The 24,667-nt window shown below is 39.1% G+C and overlaps 1 protein-coding gene across 3 annotated transcripts in view; it reads right to left on the bottom strand.

The window, feature by feature from the left end:
- The window catches only part of CTNNA2 (catenin alpha 2), a gene marked incomplete at both ends in the record, with an annotated part of 463,369 nt that extends 449,418 nt beyond the window's left edge, over positions 1 to 13,951 (bottom strand). For all 3 annotated transcript variants that reach the window (XM_080629642.1, XM_080629643.1, XM_080629644.1), the window contains one exon: positions 13,850 to 13,951. In XM_080629642.1, the coding sequence (XP_080485768.1) occupies positions 13,850 to 13,951 (102 nt within the window). The remainder of the gene's footprint in view (positions 1 to 13,849) is intronic.
- Positions 13,952 to 24,667: the final 10,716 nt, after the last annotated feature.

The raw sequence follows: 24,667 nt of genomic DNA, 5'->3' as shown, positions 1-24,667 counted from the left end.
CAGCGCAGGGCGACTAAGATGATTAAGGGAGTGGAGCATCTCCCTTATGAGGAAAGGCTGAGGGAGCTGGGTCTCTATAGTTTGGAGAAGAGGAGACTGAGGGGGACCTTATTAGTGTACATAAATATATAAAGGGGGAGTGTCATGAGGATGGAGCCAGGCTCTTCTCAATGGCAAACAATGATAGGACAAGGGGTAATGGGTATAAACTGGAACACAAGAGGTTCCACTTAAACTTGAGAAGAAACTTCTTCTCAGTGAGGGTGACAGAACACTGGAACAGGCTGCCCAGGGGGGTTGTGGAGTCTCCTTCTCTGGAGACATTCAAAACCCGCCTGGACACATTCCTGTGTAACCTTATCTAGGTGTTCCTGCTCCGGCAGGGGGATTGGACTAGATGATCTTTTGAGGTCCCTTCCAATCTCTAACATACTGTGATACTGTGATACATTTTGTAAAATATTTTGGAAAGCCAAATGCTTCTTCAGAATTGAGATTTAAGAAGAAAATACTACCCCAAATTAAAGGGTTTGATTGTTTTTCTAAGGATGCTCAAAAATAAACTGTGGGTGTGACCATTGGCTATTCTTTACATTACATTAGAAGAGTCTGTAATATCAATTGGATGCAACTGGCACATACCTATTAGTAAGTCACTCAGAACTATGCAAGACTTTAGAACAGAAATAAAAGGTAAAGTGACAAAGAACAATTCTCAAAGTGCAAGCACTGCGATCATTGAAGTCCTCAGTTTCACGTAGTAGAGAGTGTAGTAAATAATGAATTAATGGAATAATGGATTACAACTACATCTACATCTGACCAAATACATCTGAAGAGCACGTTAGCATGTATCTTCTTCAACTGATGATTTCTAGATACTTAAAACCTAAAATGCTCTTTTGACCAGCACTCACGGCCATGCCACTCATAGCAACTTGCAGTTGGATTCCTCACAGGAGTAATGATATCATTTCCAGAAGAGGTAAGTGCCAAATTATTGGCTACTTAATGGGACTTCTAAGGTCATAAACTCAGAAGAGCATTTACAGAGACACCTACAGATCCGACTGCTTCCGATCCAATGTCAGTCTTGTTTCCCAGCAGCCTCAAAGTGAAAGGCTGCAGACAGAAGACATCTGAAGGATGCATCCTCCTTCAAGGTAAAAAAGCTTTAGGACCAACACTGTTAATGAAGACGGAAGCACCACAAGTGTCTTCATTTATTTCAACTTAGTTTCCAACATAATTATTTTAGAATTCCCTGCTGACCAAAGTATGTATAAACCCACACCATTTAAACTATTTGATGACACACAAAACTCAGTGCTCGCTACAATCTGATACTCTGGGCTTCCTAGCTCATTTCCTTGAGAGATGTAAAATAAGTGATCTATGGATACTTAATGTCCTTGCTGGCTCCATCCAGCCTGAAGAGCTACAGCTGCCAAAACAGTCACAAGACAAAGAAAAGAAAAAACTAAATAAAACAAAAATCCACACAAGAAAACCCCACAACCAGAAAAATCAAAATCCTTCACATTGAGGTCACTCCTCTAAAGCTAAAAAAATGACTGCAGGACCAATCACTTGAGAACAAAATTGTATAACTTGCATATACCAATTTTACTTGTGAACGCTTTCAGATCATTGAAGAAAGCTGAGAGGTGTGAAGAACATATGCATTACTAAGCTCTCATTGAAGATTTTTAACTTATTATGCAGTAACTACTACACTGAGCTCAAAATTTCAGCCTTCAATTTCAAAGTGCTTCGTAACTTTTGTTCAGTAAAAATTAAACACTTGCAAAACCTCCAGAATGATGATTGCAATAATAATTGCCAGTCTTGCTGTTCATCTATTGAAGTCAGTTTTTATAGAAGACTAAAGATCCTAAAGACTAGTACAAGTGCAGCAATTGTATTAGTGTCACAAAGTACCCACCCCACCTTTTCCTCTAATAAAAATCTCTCATTTTCTACATAATATTCAAAACAAAGTAAAACAAATAAAGATAAGAATTCACTAGATGCCTTTTGAGAGAGAAAAAGAAATAGTTGAGCTGCATCAGTCCATTCTGTACATTAGACAACTGTTCTGTATCAGTCAACAAAGGCAGTATGGTGATATCTACAACTTGAATCATTCTGCCCATTTGTGTAACCATATATTAATAACAAAATTATATGCCCTGCCATGTTAGCAGATATGCATAGTCCAAAACCAGGTCTGGCCTTTTCGGTTTCAACTAATGGTCTAAACTAACAATGGATAAGGAATGACCATAGAATGGTTTGGTCTAGAAGGGGCCTCAAAGCTCATCCAGTTCCAACCCCCTGCCACAGGCAGGGACACCTTCCACTGGAGCAGAGTGCTCCAAGCTCCTGTGTCCAACCTGGCCTTGAACACTGCCAGGGATGGGGCAGCCACAGCTTCTCTGGGCACCCTGGGCCAGCGCCTCAGCACCCTCACAGGGAAGAATTTTCTCTTAACCTGTTGTAGCAGAGGTGAAAGAGAAGACAGGAATGCCTCTTCAGCAGCAGCAGGACACACACAGACTGTTTTAAGATGACTGAGAAACTGAACAACAGACAGTTTGCGCCTTCTGCATCCTTATATTGAGTATAATGTAAAAATTAACACCTCTCTGCACAGAGACAGATTTATGTGAAGAATACAGAACTCCTTACAGCAGGATACACCATCTTAAGTCAGAAGAAGAATAATTCTGACTTCACAGAAGTATTTATGCGCTTCACTACATGCCCTTGTAAAAACCTCTCTCCAGATTTCTTGTTGGCCCCTTTAGATATTGGAAGGCTTCTGTGATGACAATAAAGTACATTTGATAAAGTGCTGAGGCTCCTAAATTTAAACTTGCTTGAGAAGACCAACATTTCACCCTCCATGGTACGGCACTGTAGCTTTCTACCTGGCTTTACTGCACATGAGCAGCCCAAGAACACCTGACACACAGGCAAGCAAGCTGGGAACACAAGAAAGCCACTAAAACAGAGAGACCAACATCCCCTAGTGATGAAATACCAACCAACACGTGAAAACAGAATATAATGTTCCTACATCCCTCTTACTTGTCCAAGCAAGCTAGCAAGTACGTAGAAACTTGTCTCCAGATGCATCTGCCGCTTGGGGAAGTGGACATATGTAGCTTTCTTGTTCTGTGTACAAATACATGCACCAAATGATGTTTCCTGAATTCTTGATACTTGCAGTTCAAAAACCACTCCGGCTGAGAATGCATGTGTATAAAGCAGCACTGATTTCTGCTTGGAAATAAATGATGTATCCCAGATGACTCTTGAACAAACAAGCTAGAACATGTTAAATTCAGAAACGCAAATAAATATACCTATTTGACAGTGAATTGACTGTTCCCACAAATGGCTTAGAAAGAAAAGCTTATTTTATACAGCATGAACCACATTATAAAATGAACCAGCTGATCATATTCAGTATCGCACCAGTGATACACCTCCATGTTTTCAGTTACTCGACCAAGTACTCCTGTTGTGTCAGACAGGAACTTCCCAAACAAAGCCCATTTCCTTTTCTATAAAGGATAAAACCACTACCACAAACCTTTTTAATCCACCACATTCTAATAGTCAACGGTATCATATTGCACATACTTGGAAATAGAGTCCCTCAGTTTAAAAAGAAATAAAAATATGAATATTACAGGTTTATGGAAGCATTCAAAGAGATTTTATGTGGTGGAACATATGTGGAAAGCAGATTTAAAGAACATGGACTGAGTAGAAGATGTAAAATCAAAGATATACATTGCGCCTCATGCCTGCATTTCCCTCAATTTTTTGAGCCAGTTGCTTTTTCAGAGAAGTACAACATTACCTGGCAATTAAAGTATTTCAAGCAGAGTAGTAAAAGCTTAATCGTTCTGCGCTACAAAGTGCAGATACATGTAATTCACTGTAAAAAACTGAATAGGTTAATACATATCCCCTGGAAACAACTCAGTGTTCAGCAGCCATTCAGTACACTGGATTCATTATGCTTCTACATGAATACCTTCTAATAAAAGAATTCACTATTAGCATAAGCAGATACAATACATTTTCATTACTAAAGAGCAAAACGAAACAAATCAGGAAAACTAATTCCTATTGCAAATCTCATTTCTCTAAAATCCTTCTTTGAAAACTCACAGTTTAACTGTTTGTACAAGCAGATGAGGTTTTAGAACAAGAAAGCACACATCTCATAATATGATGCTCACAAGCACAGGTCTAAGCTTGTGATTTCATAATCTAAAGGTCACTATATAGCTTTGTATCCTAACGATCATGAACTTAAGGAAAAAAGTCTTAATTGTCAAAGAAGAAATTCTTTGCTGTTTAAGGAAGTAGTTCTTTGTAAGGGTGCTGAAGCACTGGCACAGCTTGCCCAGAGAAGCTGTGGCTGCCCCATCCCTCACCCTGTTCAAGGCCAGGTTGGGTTCGGGTTGGAGCAATCTGCTCTAGAGGAAGTTGCCCCTGCATATGGCAGGGTGTTTGAACTGGAGAGCTTTGAGGCGCCTTCTAGCCCAAACCATTCTGTGATTATACTTTTCCACTGAATACTCTTTCGTTTATGAGTTAGCCATCAGCCAAGAGTGAGAATTTGAGCAACTAGTGCTTTGCTTTATACTGTCTCAACAAACTAAATGAGAATGAAAATTCTCATGCTGACTTCTTTAGGATTTTAGGAAGATTTATGGTAAAAAAAAAAAAAAAAAAAAAACCAAACCCAAAGCACAGATATCTACGAAACAGAAAATTTCTACTTAGCAGAGCAATATTGCTTTTGCATTCTTCAAAGATTATCTGTATATCGAACACATCTGCATTGAATACGCTAAGCATGAGTTACATATGCTTAATACTCCCGTTATAGAGTCGTAAAAGGTTTCAGAAGTCTCATCAATGAGTACTGAGTGATTACAGCACTACACAGATATACAAATAAGGTAGAATCTTCAGCACATCAAGGGGAAAATATTAATCATCCCATTGAAAGAGACAAGTAAAAGAGAACATTTCCTCACAATGTGAGCATTTGCTGCTCAGACTCATAATATTCAAGAACACCAACCGCTTAGGAGGTTGTGGGAAGAGATACTAAAAATTAGGTTCTCAAAGAGGAAACTAAACATGGTAATTTCAACCACGTGCTTAAGGCAAAACTGCAAAATTTCTCTGGCTGCAAATCAAGGTCTTGTTTAAAATACACCAGAAGCTCAGATCTCTCTAGTTCCATTCTACTGCATTTCATAAAACACCCAAAGATAGCTATAAAATTCATTTGGATCCATTAAAAGGTGCACACCCAATGGAATCAATATTCCAAAGAAATTAACATAGGGAACAAAACCAAATAAAAAGGAAAAATAAAGAAGAGATTTAAAAAAATCCACATATCCATGTCCTGAATCCTTTCGAACTGCAAATAAATCAGCCAATATTCAGAAATACCTATTGCAAGGAAAAGGAACAAAGACTGCCATTGCAACGCAGAACCTGGGTCTATTGTAATTAGGTTAATTAGCACCTTAAAGCAAAATCTTGTAATTAGTGTATTCTTTTTGTAATCAGGATTATTTTGTAGCCTGTTGCCAATTGATGACATACAGCAAATTAAGTTACTGAAAAATAAGAAAGCAAACCCGATTTTTCCATCACTCTCAAGAATGAACCTAAGACAGATTATAAAGTTGAATACCCAAATTGCTTCTAAAGTCATTAGAAGCATACATATTTAATCACTTAGACTGTGTATATCTGTTTTCTCTTTTTCCTAGCAAATCTGGTCTATGACAGAAAACAAACAACCCTGCTCACGCTTCTTCCTCAATTCCTAAGTGAAAAGTGCCACTACTGCAAGGTTTTTTTCTTCCAGTAATTCTTTTCCCAGTTTTATAAGTCCTGGCAGACCTAATGTACGTCCTTCAGAGATATATCCAGATCTTAAACAAAGATTCAGGTTGAATTCAGTTGCCCACCATTCTAGGAGAACTATTCCATCTAAAGGGATATTTCCCTCTCACGGTGTGGATCCCATATTTGATTTTAAATTTAAATTCATTCTAGAATATTATTTACACTGTGCTACCAGAAATAGTCTTAAAATCTCTACTGCCAGTCCATTTAAGACATTTTACTGTCATTGATAAGCCTGAATATAAATGAAAGACATCCAGAGTCTTTCATCTGTTATTAAAACACAAAACTCAAACCATTCACGTAATTCTTCTCTGATCTCCTTCCAACTTGTCAACATCTTCTTTGCGAATGGGGAATCCTTCCAATAGTAATCTCATTAATGTTGTAACAATAATACTGCCTCACTAAATTTACTTCATACCCACCAACTCATCCACTTAAGATCACATTATCTTTTCCTACTATGATCTCACATTCTGTTGGATATCATAACAGCTATTTTGAAGTTGCTGCTTAACAAACCATACAAACACCCTGCTCATATTGTCTGACATACTGATATTATTTATAATAATAATGCCATACTGACATTATTTATAATATATTTGATTCATATTTGGTGATATTGAAAGCATTCTTTTTCAAGTAAATCCCTTGTTGAAGTACTCAACTACAAAACTACCCTAGACTTTTAAATGTTCTAGGGATATTACATTAGCAGTTATATCTGCTGTAATAATTTTCAAGTCTCATTATAACAACTGGAAAAAAACACGACAAACATTCTTAGTAAGTATTACTTACTTGCTTGGTAGTAAGTTTGCAATACCAACAAGTGTTTGCTTATAAGCCAACATGAAAATCCATTACTTCTTGTGTAGCAAGGTCACCATTTACTATGCAATCATCTTTTCAAACACAAGCTGATCGTTAAAGTAATTAAAGCTATCCTGTTTTAATTACTGTTTTTGTCATAAAAGACTGTAACCTGCTAATGCATTATACTCTGTTCATATAATAGTCAGGGCCACACTTGCTTTTTTTCAAGTTAAACTCTGATGAAAATGTTAGAGTATATTTAACATACCACAAAAAGCCAAAAAAGACTTTCTGGTAATGCAGAACCACTATTATTTTCCTAATGGTGATCAAAAACAAAACAGTTTTTTGATGGATGGAAAGCATAGCATTTAATGCAGAGAGTTACACACTACAGTAAGGTCATTTTAGCCCTAAGATTTTCAGTCATCACTTAGTGCACACATGTGATATTCCCACATAACTTACATTTCCAGCTATAATATACCAATAAAAAAATTTCTCAGTATCTCTCCATATTGGCTTCTTTGGCAGAAGGAAAAGTAGCCATTGAATTGCACGGCTCTGAATTTGTGCATCGTTATTCCATAAAAATAGAACATGGGCACAAGCACAGAGCAATTTGGGTTGGAAAGGACCTTAAAGCTCATCTAGTTCGAACCCTCTGCCATATTCAGGGACACCTTCCACTAGAGCAGCTTGCTCCAAGCCCCATCCAACCTGGCCTTGAGCAGTGTCGGGGACAGGGCAGCCACAGCTCCTCTGGGCACCCTGTGCCAGTGCCTCAGAACCCTCACAGAGAACAACTTCTTTATGTAACAGAAAAATAGATGAAATCTAAAGTCTTTATTCTCCCTCAGCAACTCCTAACCTTCATATGCATAAACTCAGGAGTGCAAATATATATAAACACCTTTAAACAATGACTAAATTCACTGGAAGGCATAGACTGACAAGGTCCAGACCATACAGGACACTACATACTATAAATAGCCTAGAGTTTTCAAGCAAGGGAGAACAAAAATAGAAAAAGTGAAATTTAGCTACAGGTCCTCTTAGCCAGCAAAAAAAGCCTCCGTACTAAGAAGATCCTAACTAGAGCTGGCAGAGGCACAGATTTCAGTGTATCTTGTGCCAAAGAAGACAGCGATGGCCAGCAGATGTTTCTTGCAGAATCTAATAGATAAAAAAAAACCCCATCCTGAAGTACATAGGCACCAGCTAGTTTTTTAGTCCAGAAGTTATTGTAAGACATACATAGCATAGTGATAGAGAAAGTACAGTAGATTCTGTACTTATTCAACAGAATAACTTCACAAATCCTATTTAAAGTTCAGTTTCCATTAGAAAATAAAAGGTCCATATACTTTTTCCAGTAAGATTCAGCTTTGATTCCCTTACACAAATTGCCATCACTTAATAAAGGCCCTTAAATATTAGAAAGAAGCTCTTCCCTGTGAGGGTGTTGAGGCGCTGGCACAGGGTGCCCAGAGAAGCTGTGGCTGCCCCATCCCTGGCAGTGTTCAAGGCCAGGTTGGATGGGGCTTGAAGCAACCTACTCTAGTGGAAGATGTCTCTGCCCGTGGCAGGGGGCTGGAACTGGATGAGCTTTAAGGTCCCTTCCAGCACAAACTCTTCCATGGTTCTATGAATTAGCCCAATGCCAACAAAGAACTATGCACAGTCTAACCTCCCACACTCCCAGGAAAAACAGGTCTGGGAGTGTTCTTATAGAAACAGAGCTTAAACAGAAATAACTTCACAATTGAGCTTGAATGATCAAAAATAAGCCTTTATAATTCATTTTTCCTTAGGTCTGTCTTGAAGATGACTTCAACTGAATGCAGCTATCAAATAGAGAAATTGTTCAATTACTCAAAAAAGTGGAAAATGTATCAGGCATACAGTGTTCCGTTACCAGTTACTCAGCTTCTCTCAAAATTGTTCGAAACATATGTACACATTGACAAACCCTCCAGAAGGAAAGACATCTGTGTATGTGCATAGGTGTGGTTCAGGTACAGCTCCCTAAAAATAGTAATAAATTGTACGTTTGCCATAGATATTAGTTACTGCACCAGATTTAGGGTTCAAATGCAATAAAAACAAGGTTCATTGAATACAAACACTATCTGATTAACTGCAATGGTTGAGAATATACTTATGTTTATTCTGGCAATAGAGAAACTGGTCCTTTATCAAAATACAATACACAAGGAATTAAATTAGGCACAAGTTCATGATGTATAACATCAGCCATAATTGTTTTGATTTTCTAACTATATATCACTAATTAAAACTATTTGGGGTTTTATTTAATTACTTGTTTGTTTTATAGATGTAGGTACTTAATTTTAGTGAGCGATACTATATATAAAAGAAAGCCAAAATCATTAATCAGTTCTTTGTCTGCCTTACAACATAAAATCATAGAATAGTTAGGGTTGGAAGGGACCTTAAAATTATCCAGCTCCAACCCCCCTGCCATGAGCAGGGACACCTCACACTAAACCATGCCACCCAAGGCCTCATCCAACCTGGCCTTGAACACTGCCAAGGATGGAGCACTCGCATACTATTGTTTCATTCTAAGTTTCTGTAACTGGCATCTTAAAACATGCCCTGCAATTCTGAGTTGGTTCTTCACAACAAATTTAGAAGGATAGAAATGTGTCATACCAAAGGAAAATATAATCAGTCACAAAAAATACACAACAGGAGCACTCACCATTATTTGTGTTACTGTTAAAATGATGTAACAGTACATAATATCTTCAAATAACTCAGGTTGCCCAGAGGGGTGATGGATGCGCCATCCCTGGGGACATTCAAGGCCAGGCTGGACATGGCTCTGAGCAACCTGATCTACTTGAAGATGTCCCTGCTTAACGAAGGCAGGCTGGATTAGATGACCTTCTAAGGTCCCTTCCAACCCAAACTATTCTGTGACTCTATGATAATAATACAAATATTTAAAGATCCTAAAAGCACAACTGCTGCATGGCTCTGGTAATAAAGGCACATGTGTAAAACAGCCGCGCTGCTACTTATAATACCTAGGGAACACTAACACAGAAACACAGATTGACACTAGAAAAGTGAAATCTCATCACAAGAGTAAGTCTTACCTTCAAAAACCTTCAAAATTCCTTCATCTTTTTGTCTACATGTGTTCATACATGAGTGTTTTGAGTGTTATCAATTGCATTGGAATTACTGGTTTATGTTTGGTTTTTGTTTGTTTTCCTTTCTTAACATATATAACTTATATTTACATTTGTATTTAATTATTATGCAAAACCACCAGAAACAATCATTAAAAAAAACCCCTTATTCTTGTGGGCAACCTCCACAAATGCTATTTTCCAGCTACAAATAAATTATAATGTGATGGCAGTTAAGCCCTTACTAAAAATGCAATTCTTTTTTTCTTATGAAAACCATCCACAGTCTAACAAATGCAATTTTAATTCATTTTTGGTTGCTATGCTTGATTGTGAGAATAAGAGGCAATAACCTTTGAGGACATGAGACACTGGAACAGGTTACCCAAAGAAGTGGTAAATGCTCCATCCCTGGCAGTGTTCAAGTCCAGGTTGGGCAGAGTGACATGGTCTTGTGTGAGGTGTCCCTGCCTGTGGCAAGGTGGTTGGAACTAGATGATCTTAAGGTCCTTTCCAATCCAAACCATTCTATGATATATTTTAGTTCTATATTTCCATATAAAAATTATAGATTTAAAATTATAAGACTTATAGTAAAAATGGGTGGCTGTTACAAACTCCCAGAAAGCAAAACTAGCAATAAATATAATTAACTTATACTTTAAGGTAATTGTGACATTGAAGCTAGAGAAAACATATTTCAAGTATTAAATTCAATATTGTTGAGAGTAGAGATTCTAATAAATTTTTCAATCACACATTTCTCACCAAATCTCAGTGATGTTAATGTGATAAAAGACATGTGGCAGGGTATATCTGTTACTCTTCAAACATGACAAACACTGGGGAAAAGGGTACGCTGGCGAGCTCTAAATACTCTTACATCTTTGACAGCCAGAGAGAGTCTTATTCAGTTTGTTAGTTCAGGGCTTCCTAGAATAAATGCAGTTTTGTCATTTTTCATATGTTCTCATGATCGGTTAATGGATTTCATTATTTTTTCTTTTGCCTCCAGCTCAGAAAACCTTCCCATCTTATGATTTTTTCTAAATCAACTCATAGGTTATCCGTATTTTCTCATCAGGAACACTAATGAGCTTGTCTAAAATTCAGTTTTAAGCAGCATTCTCCTGAGTCGCTGAGATGTTCTTTTTGAAATCCACATTTCTGTGTTGCTCCCCAAAATTTCAACAGATGCACCACCATTAGAGATTCTGTCATTCTTGTGCCTATATATACACTGAGTTCAGAGCCTAAATCCACACACAAATACAGAAGGCTTGATTAGCATTTTCAGAGCCCAAAGTCTTTGTACAACCACTTCTGTTTATTCAAGCATTCTCCAAAATCATACATAGCTTGGAGAACAAGAGGGTAATCTAAATGTTCAAGTGTGAATTCCAAAATTAAACATCGATTTATCTTGGCGGTGTTAGAAATCACAGAACCAGACAAAATCTGGCTGTACAGACTGTCAGCTACTCCAAACTTATGGTCAAAGTAGGGTTGCCTTCAAAGGGAGATCAGGCTTTTCAGGAATTTGTACACCACAGTTTTATTATATTCTGTGGCCATTAAACCTCTCTCTTCTGTCCACTGTCTTATTTTTAATGTCTTAAGGGAGAGCTAGATGATCTTAAGGTCCTTTCCAACCCTAGCTATTCTATGATCTTCACATCAAGCAGCTCCTATCAACCTACAGCAGACTTCAGAGTTCAAACTGAACAGGGTTTAAATATTTATGTATTTATTTGCTATGATCAACTTCCAAATTAGATGTTCTCTTTAGGAAGAAAAGTGCTTTGAAACTTTTCAAGGAGATCCAAATCTTCCATGTGCTATGTGCACATGGTGGAGGTTGTCACTGCAAAGGCAGATTGCAATCTAAGCCCAGAGGTAAACGAGATGCTATTCTTGTCTTGACCAGACTGTATATGCAATTTTAAGCAGAAAAAAGAAAAGCCTTTAAACTGAATGTTAACTTATCTGGGAAGAACAGAAAGAGCAGTAGAAACCAGAATAACTTAAGCTAAAAATGCAACAGATAAACACAGTCTGAAGGTAGCACATTTGTCGTCACTTGAAGCTTTTGTGATTATGTTTGTGCAGCTCACAAAAACATGCTGTAGTCAAGCATACTTCACTAAATTCAAAGTAAATCACTAAAACTACTTATTTCTCTAACACAAAAAACTAAATTTCATGTTCAAAAAACTTTTTGAACACATTCATATTATCTATAAACCTACAAAAAGAAATGAGAATGGAAATATTCATAAGCCTTGAATAAAACAATAGCCCAACATTTCCCTACTCCCTCTTGACTGCACTTTATTTTCTCTAGTCTTCTTGACATACTGCTAAGCTACAAATACGTTGCTCCTCATCAAAATACAAAGGTAAGGATCTTGGGCACCTTCATTTCCACCAGTGAAGATATCCAAGTCCTCTAGTTCAACTTGTAATTTCTTTACTTACATTTGTTGAGGCGTGTTATCAAATACAAATCTATCTATACCAAAAGTTAACCCAAGCAAGTTGAGAAACTATTTAAATACAATGATACTATCACTTTTTGGCTGATATATTCTTCTTTTTGAGGCAAGGTATTGAAAACTAGAGTGAAAGGAAAACAGGAAATTCACTCATAGAAGACTCAATTATTTGCTCTTTTCATAGCAGCTTCACTTCATTTGACACCATCAGAACCAGCAGAAGAGAGCTTGTAACCTCATTTTTAGTTGGTATCAATATGAATTCAGTTCCATACCAACAACAAAATTATCAAGGTTTATAATGAAACTTGTAGAAAAATAACTTCATTTTTTTCAAAAACAAAGAGAGAATAGGTGTAATTTCTGTCATAAAGTGACACACTGTAAGTAGCATAGAAACCCACACAGACATCCTTCTTGAGGAATCAAAATAGTAGTGATTTATATTTCATCTCTCATACTGTGAAAACAAAAACATCAAGTCTGTTCTCACATTCTAAAGGCCTACATTTCTACCCAGCAGACCAGCCCAAGATCCACAACATTCACAAGAACATGGTTAGTATCAGGGGGATTGGCATTCATTTTTAATATAATCAGCATTTCTAGAAGGAAAATTACTTGTGTATTTTAAATAATGGAATAAAATTATGTAACCAGCTTCCCATTATTAATGGCAACTCAGAAACAGGCACTAGGCCACAAAGTCAGCAAACTGGACTAACAGTGAGAGAAGTTTGATGTCTACTTATGTGATCACACAGCTCCTGCCCCTCTGCATGCACACACAGCACATGAAATCTGTACAGACACAAGAAACATGATATATAGAGATACACAAAGGTTTTCTCCAACCATAAATTGGTCTACCTGGTTAAAAAATGGGTAACACTAATATATACATCACACATGTTACCTAGCATCACTTTCACATTGCTCATTTTAGACCACTGGACAAATGTATTACTTTCTATTCACAAATTCTACTCATTTGAAAGCTAACTAGTTGAGCATACACTCCTCACTGAGCACAGCATGAAGTGGAACAGGTTACAGGTTCTTTAATTTATTTGGTTGGTTTGTTTTTAGTGTGAACCTGTCTTCCATGAACCAAGAGTATGTGCTCAGTCAGACCCCTGTCTTAAATTATCCGTTTCATAAATGTCTATACTCTTTTAAAAGACAAGCATAAGGTAAATAGTTGTCGCTACCGTATTCCTGCTCATACTTTGAGACTATAAATTATTTAGAACAAGAACTTCTAAACATGTTTGAACAGAGCTTTGCACCAGAGACCACAAACAAAAACTGTTCAAGTTCTTATTATCAAAGCTTATTAAGGTCATTAGGTAAAATGAGTAAATATAGCATCTGGTTAACGGAAGAACAAAAGAAACTGAAAGTACTTGCCTGGGTAACGAGCGGCTCCAATAGCCTCTCTACTGTGAGAGTCCTGATTTCCAAACTTTTGGGGTCCCATTTCAAAATGATTGGTGACGTCGCAGAAGTCATACTCCTTAGAACAGACAAAAGCACAAAACATCAGTGAAAATTATTAGTGTAATATTAACATGCTGCCTATAATTTATTTAAGGAATAGCATATACGCTGTTCCCATTCACATATAAAACACTTCTCCACAATCTTGCTAGCATTCCTCTACTGAGAGCTGGGAACTCCTGGGGGCACCACTGCCATATCCACCAAGGGCTTAAACATTTATATTCAGAAATTTCTTCTCTCCTACCCCCCCTTAATAACAGATACCCTATCATACTGTAATACATGCTGTACTGAGTGTCTGTGGTAAGGTTTTGATAGTGGCGGGTGCTGAAAAGTGGGCTCTGTAAGAAGAGGACAGGGCTGCCCCATGTTAGAGACAGCATGGACCCACCACAAGACACAGCTGAGCCCATTAGTGATGCTGGTGACACATCTAGCAAGCGCAAAACAGTGCCGGAAGCACGAGGAGTGAGGTAAAGAAAGTGTGAGAAATCACTGCAACCCCAAGGTCAGAGAAGGAGGTCTCCAGAGATTCCCCTGCAACCCCTGAAGAACACCATGGTAAAGCAGATACTCCTCTGCAGCTCATAAAGGGCAACAACAGAGCAGATATTACTGCAGGTCATAGAGGACGAAACACCACAACAGATGGAAATGTCCCAGGAGGAACTGCATCCCATGGTGAGCAAACACAAGAGAGAATCCACACTCGACCAAGAGAAAAGGGTGAGGAAGAAATGGCAGAGATGAAGCATTATGAACTGACTGCAGCCTGCATTCCTTAATCCCCCCTTCACCACCCAAGGCAGGAGAAGCAAGGAAAGAGAGGAGTCAGGAGTGAAGCTGAGACTGGGAAAAAAAATGAGGGTGGAGGAATGTGGTTTAAAGAGACAGAAGTATTTTGTGACAAACAATGCTCCATGTAAGCAAACTTGCCCAGGAAAAAAGAGACACAAAAAACTTTGGTAAAAAAAGCCTCATTTTAAATATTTCTGGTTTAAATATTTCCCTTTATTTTAAAAATTAAACCAAAAAAAATTAGAAGTCACATATACCTAGAACACCATGAGAACCCTAACAGGGAAAGACAAAGCAATATGATATCGCACATTGATTTGGACCTCACGCAAGCTCCCTGTATAATAATAGCCCAGAAGTTTAAATTGTTTTCTCCAGAAAACTATGTTTAGCTGACAAGCTCGTTTCCGTAACACACAAAAAAACCTCCAAAAACCAATGGCACAACTCAGTGAACGCATTCAAAAGAGGTCCAGCTGTTGCTCATGGAATAATAATCTACTTCGTAAAGCTTAATCCAATAAGGTACACACTCAGTACTTAGCAACATTACCTAGTATATACAAAATAAGATTTAGGAGAGCATCTTGACTAATTGCTGTAGCTCATAATTTTGTACCAGGCTAGGAAGTCTATGCAAAAATCATTCACAGTCTGCAAATCTTTTCACTGTGTTACTAGCAGATAACTTAAAATACTTGCTCAAGAAGAGAGGCGTATCAGAACTTCCTAATCAATGTATTTATAAATCACATATAAAACCAGCCCACAGCCTCCTCTCCTTTGCAAACATTTGGTAGCAGGATCATCTGATAATATCTAGTGTGTGCCAAAATTGCTATCATTCAGTTTCCACTCTTCCACAAAAAGTCTGTAGGCTTCATGTTTGACAATGCTGAAAACACCCATACATATTATTAAAGAACACCAAGAGACAGGTTCTAGTTGCTGTGAGCATAGTTAATGTGGGAGATATCCTCATTTTCCCAACAATTTAATCATCTTTCAGAATCTTTGCCATATAAAGATAGTTTCTAGTCCAGCTGGCCTCTGTATTCAAAAGTAAGTTTTAAATAGGCAATTATTCTAGTCAATAATTTATGAGTTATGATGCTTTCAGATGTGTCAACCACAGCTTGATTTTAACAAGCACACTTTTCCTCACTATTAACATTGGCTCTGAAACATACACCTCTCATTATACAAAGATACATTCAAAGCTGTAACATAGTCCAAAACCTACAAAAGCAAGCTAATTTCAGTAGATGGCAGTTGTACGCGTAACACAAAAGATAACCTGGATCATCAGTTGTTTCAATCAGAATACTGCCTCAGTTTCAACTTGTGCTAAAAATACCCTTCAAAATCCAGTATGAAAGGGTGAGCAACACTTCCAGCTATAAAAAGGATACACACAAGAAAACTCCTTATTAAAACCCTGTGAGAAACTCCCATTTGCAGTAAAGTCTACCCCACAAAAGCAAGGAAGGAAAAATCAAAAGTCAAATTAGTGCATTTCCCTCAACACTTCTCCAGCTGCTGTCACAATAGCAATTTTAAATGACAAAAGACTAAAAAGAAATTACCTGCCCAAGTGTACGCACACAAATAGGTGGAATATTTCTTCCTTGCCATTTCCAGAGACCTCCCCAGACTGAGCAAGTCAACAAGGACTGCTCAGTTGGATAAAGCAAAGGATAAAAGAAAATCCCTACCCTGTCTCATGACTATCCAACCAAGTACTACCCAACCACAGCTTTAAGTACGTCACTGAAAACATAAATTGCTTCATAACTTACACCTGGCTTTTGGGTGTGCTTCACAACTTACACCTGGGAGGAAGAGAACCTGTGTGAGAAGGGGATAATGGCACCACCAATACTTCTCATATAAAGATGAGTGTATTATGATAGAAAATAGTAATAGCAATAAGTAAGAGATCTCCTTTGTTATTACCTTCTAGACTAGACAGATATCCACTGTTTTCTGAGGTAGCTTAAAATTTGTTGCTTTCCCCCAAAGTTTCCTAATTATCATCACTTTTTTAATGGCAACATACTGGGAAAACAGCCCATTCTTTCTTCAGAATGTGAAATCAGGTTTTCTCATCTGAGTTCCAACCCCTGTAATTTAGAAACATGCACTGATTGGTTTGGGGATTAAATCACATTGACTTGAAATTCACATGGTTTTTATGATTGCAGAGTTAAGCAAACACTTTTGAGCAGAAAGTTTCAGTGAAACTTAATCTGTGTTGTTCACATATATTATTATCAACTGGCAGAGTGTGATTATCAAGTCTGCATTTAAAATCTGATATTACTAAATAAGGAAAGTATGTTAATAGCACTGTAATAATACTGCTAAAGAAGCACACTCATGATTACAGTCCTGATCCTGACACTAGCTCCACACTTTTGCAATAATATATTTACTTAATTCTATTTCCTAGCTGTGCTTTTTCTTCCCTGAGCTTGTGCCAAAATATGCCTGTCTTGCTTTAAGTTTTTTGGTTTTCCTAAATACAGCAACACAGAAGTATCTGACCAATTTGGTGGCCTTCTATGATGGGGCTACAAAACTGATGGACAGGGGCAGAGCAGTTGATGTCATCTACCTGGACTTGTGCAAAGCGTTCGACACTGTCCCACATGACATCCTTGTCTCTAAATTGGAGAGACATCAATTTGATGGGTGGACCACTCGGTGGATAAAGAACTGGCTGGATGGCCGCACGCAAAGAGTTGTGGTCAATGGCTCAATGTCCGGCTGGAGACCGGTAATGAGTGGTGTCCCTCAGGGAGCGGTGTTGGGACCGGTCTTGTTCTACATCTATGTTGGTGACATGGACAGTGGGATTGAGTGCACCCTCAGCAAGTTTGCCGATGACACCAAGCTGTGTGGTTCGGTTGATACACCGGAGGGAAGGGATGCCATCCAGAGGGACCTCGACACCCTTGTGAAGTGGGCTGATGCCAACCTGATGAAGTTTAACCATGCCAAGTGCAAGGTCCTACACCTGGGTCGGAGCAATCCCAGGCACAGCTACAGGTTGGGCAGAGAAGAGATTCAGAGCAGCCCTGCAGAGAAGGACTTGGGGGTGTTGATCAATGAGAAAATGAACATGAGCCGGCTTCAGTGTGCGCTCGCAGCCCAGAAAGCAACCGTATCCTGGGCTGCATCAAAAGGAGCGTGACCAGCAGGTCGAAGAGGTGATCCTGCCCCTCTCCTCTGCTCTCGGGAGACCTCACTTGGAGCATTGTGTGCAGTTCTGGTGTCCTCAACATAAAAAGGACATGTAACTGTTGGAACAAGTCCAGAGGAGGCCACGAGGATGATCAGGGACTGGAGCACCTCCTGTATGGAGACAGGCTGAGAAAGTTGGGGCTGTTCAGCCTGGAGAAGAGAAGGCTGCGTGGAGACCTCAGAGCAGCCTTCCAGTATCTGAAGGGGGCCTACAAGGATGCTGGGGATGAACTATTCATCAAGGACTGTAGTGACAGGACAAGGGGTAATGGGTTAAAACTTAAACAGGAGAAGTTTAGATTGGAGATAAGGAAGAAATTCTTTACTGTGAGGGTGGTGAGGCACTGGAATGGGTTGCCCAGGGAGGTTGTGAATGCTCCATCCTTGGCAGTGTTCAAGGCCAGGTTGGATGAGGCCTTGGGTGGCATGGTTTAGTGTGGGGTGTCTCTGCCCATGGAACTAGATGATCTTAAGGTCCTTTCCAACCCTGACTATTCTATGATTCTATGATCTCCACCCAGGCCAGTAACTATGGTTCAACATGAATATTTGTTTAGGCAGTCTATTTTCAATGCCTATCTGTAAAGCAATTAAGTATTTACTTTAGTCAACAAATCATTGGATTCCTATATGAAAGTCAAATTCCATGTTAATGGAAATCTTTGTTGACACAACAGTCACCAAAAGTCTTACCCCCACCACCCTGATCACACACCTTTCTCACACAGCAGAACTTTACTTTTAGGAGCCTTCTACAAAACCAACATATTCTGCACATGAAATTACTTGTCAGTCCATCACACTACACTGTGTTGTTTTCCTCTGCAACAGATCCTCTTTCCTTGCAACTTACACACATGTGCATTTTGATTGCCAAAAACTGCTCACAGGTGACAGTCCATCTCACTTCTATGCTGCAACTTAACTTCACATGAGAAAAGGAAACACTTGCCAAAGCGAACTGATTATTTTGATATAACTATAAACCTTGCCAGCCTAGAACAGGCCTCCAGGTGTTAGTCCAGTTTACATCTGCAATGCAGAACACTGCAGTCATGGAAGACGTGCTAAACATTTCATACTGAATAAGGTAGAAACCCATTCTACCCGATTCATAGCAGATCTGTAGGATTAATCTGATGGCAATATTAGACTGGCAATACTTTACTGCAATACTTGCACAATACTGTACAAGTCTGTACTTCTAATGGTATATTTGCTACTGGAAGGTAAAAGATTCACTGATGAGAAAGAAAGATGTCCAGCAAGGCAGAAAATAAGCTGAGGGGACACAAAAGTGCCTCTTCAGTGACAGCATACACACAGATGACTGTTTCAAGATGACTGAGAAACTGAACAACAGACAGTTTGTGCTTTCTTGGTTTGCATCCTTGTACTGATAACCATGTCAAAACAAACACCTCTCTACACAGACAGATTTATGTGAAGAATACAGAATTCCTTACAGCACAATGTAGAGATGTACAGCTCCTGAGAGAGATGCAGAAAAATTCTGACAGACTTCATGCCTTTATGTGCTTCACTGGGAGCTAGAAGTCTAAATACATGAATGGCTACATCTTTAAGTATGCCTACAGAGTATAACAGAATGACATGAAAGATGCCCAACCTGGCTCTGAATTCCCTCATAGGGGTACAGGGTAGGCTGGAGATCAGGACAAACCAGCTTGGGCATTAGAAGTACCACCACTGCACACAGTCCAAGAAACCCGCCATCTGGCTGATCTGGCTGGCGGAGAAATGCAGTGATACCTGGAGGTATATATAGCTGTGATTCTGCTCTTTCCTTATGTTAATCTGCAGTACTGAGCAATGCAGACATACCTAGAGATCTGACCTGAGCATTGTAAAGTGCCCCTGCAAAAGCTTGATGCTCAAAGGAGCCTGGTTTCCAAGGCTATTCTCAATCCATCTGCCCATTCTCCGCTTCTACTAATAGGAGAATACAAGCAAAGACAGAAGGACACAAAGAAGAATGACTGCATAACAATTGCAAAGAAGGGAAATAAAGGGAAAATGCTAAGAGAACAGACACTAACAATGAGGACTAAAGGAGCAATAGAAAAGAGAATACAGAACATCCCTTTCTACAGATAAAAACACCTATCATTACTCAATGACAGCCTAGTACAGCCTCCAGCAGATCAGTTGAAACAATCAGTTGATATGGGCAGTTCCCATCACCTTTCTTAAAAAAAGGAGAAAGAAGAAACTGGGGAAGGGAGAAAAAAAATGAGGCAAGATGTTTTGTAGGAATATCTGTAGCAATATCTGTCTCTGCGTGTTTAAACTGAAAGGGTTGATTTAGATCAAATGTTAGGCAGAAATTCTTTCCTGTGAGGGTGCTGAGGCGCTGGCACAGGGTGCCCAGAGAAGCTGTGGCTGCCCCATCCCTGGCAGTGCTCAAGGCCAGGTTGGACAGGGCTTGGAGCAAGCTGCTCTAGTGGAAGGTGTCCCTGCCTGTGGCAGGGGGATGCAACTGAATGAGCTTTAAGTCACTTCCAACTCAAACTCTTCTGTGATTCTATGTTTGAACAAGATTTTGACATACTTGTTTAGTTTGTTTCATATAAGATGCTTCTTTCTTCTTTCCTAAAACTTAGGCAGAAAAAACCAAGCCAAAATAAACCTTTAGGCCCCGCTCCCAAGGTTAACCACGCAGAGAATTCTTAATTTGAGGTCTAAGCTCTCAACTTGCTTTTGGATTCACAGCCCTTTCTTATTCTGTGAACCCTCCACCTCCACGTTGGGCTCAGATTCTGGTCTGGCCTCAGCAAAACAAAGTTCTTAAATGGAAGCAACTCATTGGGCAAACTCAAGACTTGCAGCCAATAAAGCACCAAGTAAGGAGGAAAAGGGCCTTGACAAGGGGAGGATTATCTTGGTAACAAAGCCAGTGGGAAGGTGACCAGGGAGTGCCCTGACACAGAAACAAGAAAGCTATAAAAAGGCAATGGCTGAGTCATTCACACTTTTCAGTCATATTAACCAGCTCAGTCTTGGAGGCAACTGCCTACACCAAGACCTGACTTAGCCAGGAGAGCAAATTGCCTTCAGAAATCAAAGAGGCCACATGAAGAACTCACAGGGAACATGCAAACTGCAGTGTAAGGGGTAGTGTAAGAGAAAGGTTCTACCTACACCCACCCGCTCGACCTGCTGCTGCTTCTGCTTTAAATAAAAAGCCATAATACGTTTCAGAATCGTGTGCAAAGCCTGTGGATTTTATGTTCAAATTGCTTTATATAGTATATATTATTGCCTTTCTAATCCAATATGGCTTAGAAATATTCTAGTTTAAAGGCTCACACATCTACAGCTATAGACTGACTGTACCTGTCTGGGCTCTCACATCAACATTGCCTGAGTCAGCCCTGAGGAACATAATACCACGATGCGGCAGGAGCTCTACAAACGTACATCCCCTTTAGTGCAGCAAACCTTAGAGCTTCACCCAGTCCTCAATAGGCCCTTTCTAAACCTCAGAAAGAGTTTTCAACAAACTGTAATTTGAAACTGAGGACACTGGGACAAGAAGCTGGACTATGAATTCAACTCTGAGGTTCACTACCTAGAAGATCCTCAGTCTATGAGCATGTTAGATACAATACCCAATTCTCAAAACACCTAAAAATCTAATGGTTGGTTCTCCATAAATAAATTGGTGATATGGGGAGGACTATCCCTAGGAAGGGTTAAAAAATAGGGAGGTGTAGCGATGGGACAAGGGGTAATGGGTTTAAAGTGAAACAGGGTAAGTTGAGGTTTGATATAAGGAAGAAGCTCTTTACTGTGAAGGTGGTGAGGCACTGGCACAGGTTGCCCAAAGAAGTGTTAAATGCTCCATCCTTGGCAGAGTTCAAGCCCAGGCTGGACAGAGCCTTGGGCGACTTGGTCTAGGGTGAGGCGCCCCTACCCATGGCAGGGGGTTGGAACTGGATGATCTTAAGGTCCTTTCCAACCCAAACCATTCTATGATTCTATATGTTTGCTCTGATATATATTAGAACTATTTGATGTGAAGCAGTTCTACTGTTCTACTCCAAGATCTTTAAGCAATTAGTGTTTGAAAACTATTTTAAACAGCAATACATAAAAAATATTCAAATAATTTATCTTTCATTACTCATAAGAAGATGCCTTTTTCCACTAAGGAACTTTTGCAGTCAAAGTAGGAGACTTTCCTAAAATGCTCAGCGAAACAATTTTTAAGGAATTTATCCCACAGGGGAGCTCAAGCCCCAACGAAAGATTGCCAAGTCACTTCTGTGCAGCCAAAGACTTTTCCACAAACCGCTCTGTATTCACACAGCTCTAATGAAAGTCTTCTCACAGAATTCTGGATGTGATCAAAGCCTTTGAGCTCACTGCTGCTGGGATGCTGGTTCATGCAGGGTCACACTGCAAGCCCAGGAAAACGAAATTATTTTCAATCAGGTCCTTGGTGCAGATCCTTTGCTCTGCATTCTCCCTCTAACATATTTCCCCCCAGATGACAGCAAATTTCTGCATTCAGCAAAGCAATACATGTATGAGGCATTTATTTTACTGTAGCTATGACCAGTTTATATAAATGACACTCCTTTTTTAGTAATAAAACCATAACTTTTAAAGACTTTTTTCAAGTTCTGTTCCTTCTTATGAAAATATTAATCTCACATCTTGCAGGGGGCAAGGGGGGGAAAGTGGAAATAACCTTTTAGTCTCTAAATCTGTTTAACCTCTTGTTATTCATTGTATTAACTGGCATTAGTTAAACCTTACATTTTACAAGAGCAGAGAAGCGTTAAGCATCTTTGGCTTAAGCAAACACATTTGCTTCCCTTACAACACAGAATTTGCAGCTCAAATTCCAACTGCTTTTCAAAACAAAGTTTCTGACCTTGGCTCTAACCAGGACTTGGCACATTTCTGCTTCTGCATGCAGGGGTCATCATTTCACTGAAAATACCCTATTTACAATTCCTCATATTTGGAAACTCTGATTAACCTTACTTCTGTATTTCCCTGCAGCTTTTCTCAAGTTCTTTGAAAGACAACTCTTTATTCCACAAGATCAACCATTGCTACCTGCAGATGAAACAATTTATGTGTTTTCCTATGGAGAATCAAAGCTTCAGGGGGTTTTGTGCTGGTTTTCCTTTGGTTCCTTTTTATGAAGACTATTTCCCTGCTGGTTTCATTACAATACCAATGCTGCTACTATCTTCTCTACCCATCTTTCTCCTTCATTAAGTTTTAAATTATCTAACTTTTAATTCTTTTAATGAAGAGGGGTTTGCTCTTGTTTTTATAGATTCAACACTATTTTCCTGTACCAAACAGAATCTTTTAGTTATCTGAACTACAGACAAAACCAGCCCAAAGCTTGTACAATTTCACTGTGACATACTAGATGACAACAGTCTACCCTTGCCCTTGTAAAGTCCACAAGCTTCCACATCATGGAGGAGCTGTTCCATTTTCCAGCTCCATAATTAACACAATAAACAGAACTGTTTTCAAACAAAGCCCCGTGGGAGCACAGCTGACATTTTCCTTGGCAATTAATATGAAGGGCCATTAATAACCTTACTGAACATTCTCACCAGCTTCTAGAGGCACACATTGTCTTGCTGCTGGTATCTGCGTTTGTCAATCTGTTCATCAGTTGCCTCTGAGATATTCCTATAAATCTTAGCAAAAAATTGTCATTTAACCTTGTGCTCATGAAATTTGCTCTTTGTTAGAGAAAGTTTGTTAAAGAAAGTTGCTCTGTCCTTAGTAAACCCATTCAGAACAGGACTCCTACAGTGATAGAAGCTACATGTACCATTCCATAATTATTTACCACTGTTCCACTAACGCATAAAAACAACAGTAAAAGTCTGTAATGATGGAAATACATTTTAAGAGTAAAAACTAAGTTGCTTAATTCTGATTTATCTCTAACTACAGAAACTTTTCCTGTTGTTATCCTTATGCTGATGAATGTTTTAAATAAAGCAAAACACATAGATAGCCTTCCAGAATGTGAAGGGGGCCTACAAGGATGCTGGAGAGGGACTCTTCATCAGGGACTGTAGCAACAGAACAAGGGGTTCAGAGTTCAAACTTAAATAGGGGAGATTTAGGTTACATATAAGCAAGAAATTCTTTCCTGTGAGGCTGCTGAGGCGCTGGCACAGGGTGCCCAGAGAAGCTGTGGCTGCCCCATCCCTGGCAGTGTTCAAGGCCAGGCTGGATGGGGCTTAGAGCAACCTGCTCTAGTAGGAGGTGTCCCTGCACACGGCAGGGGGTTGGAACTGGATGAGTGTCAAAGTCCCTTCCAACACAAACCAGTCTGGGATTTTGTGATCCATGATGCTATCCAAAAACTTCAGTCATTCCTAGTTGTGTGTTTGCAGGATTTGAAAACTTACTTTCATAACTATGGAAACACTTGGAAATACATGAAATGTGCTTAAGAAACAGACCACCGTTATATTCTCAAATGAATTAATTTAATTAGAGATAATAAAGGTCTGTATTTCCCATTTGGAACAGTCCTTTGTTCAAAAAGAAGAAATGCAGACAACCAGAGAGCACATACAATTCCTAATGAAAAAGGTGGCGTCCAAAGCCAGAACAATGCAGATGACACACTTAAGGAAAATAACTTAAACTAAAAAATACCTTTTG

This window comes from Psittacula echo (genome assembly GCF_963264785.1).
Source record: "Psittacula echo genome assembly, chromosome: 1".
Lineage (NCBI taxonomy): Eukaryota > Metazoa > Chordata > Aves > Psittaciformes > Psittacidae > Psittacula > Psittacula echo.
This window is presented reverse-complemented; position numbering and strand designations above follow the sequence as displayed.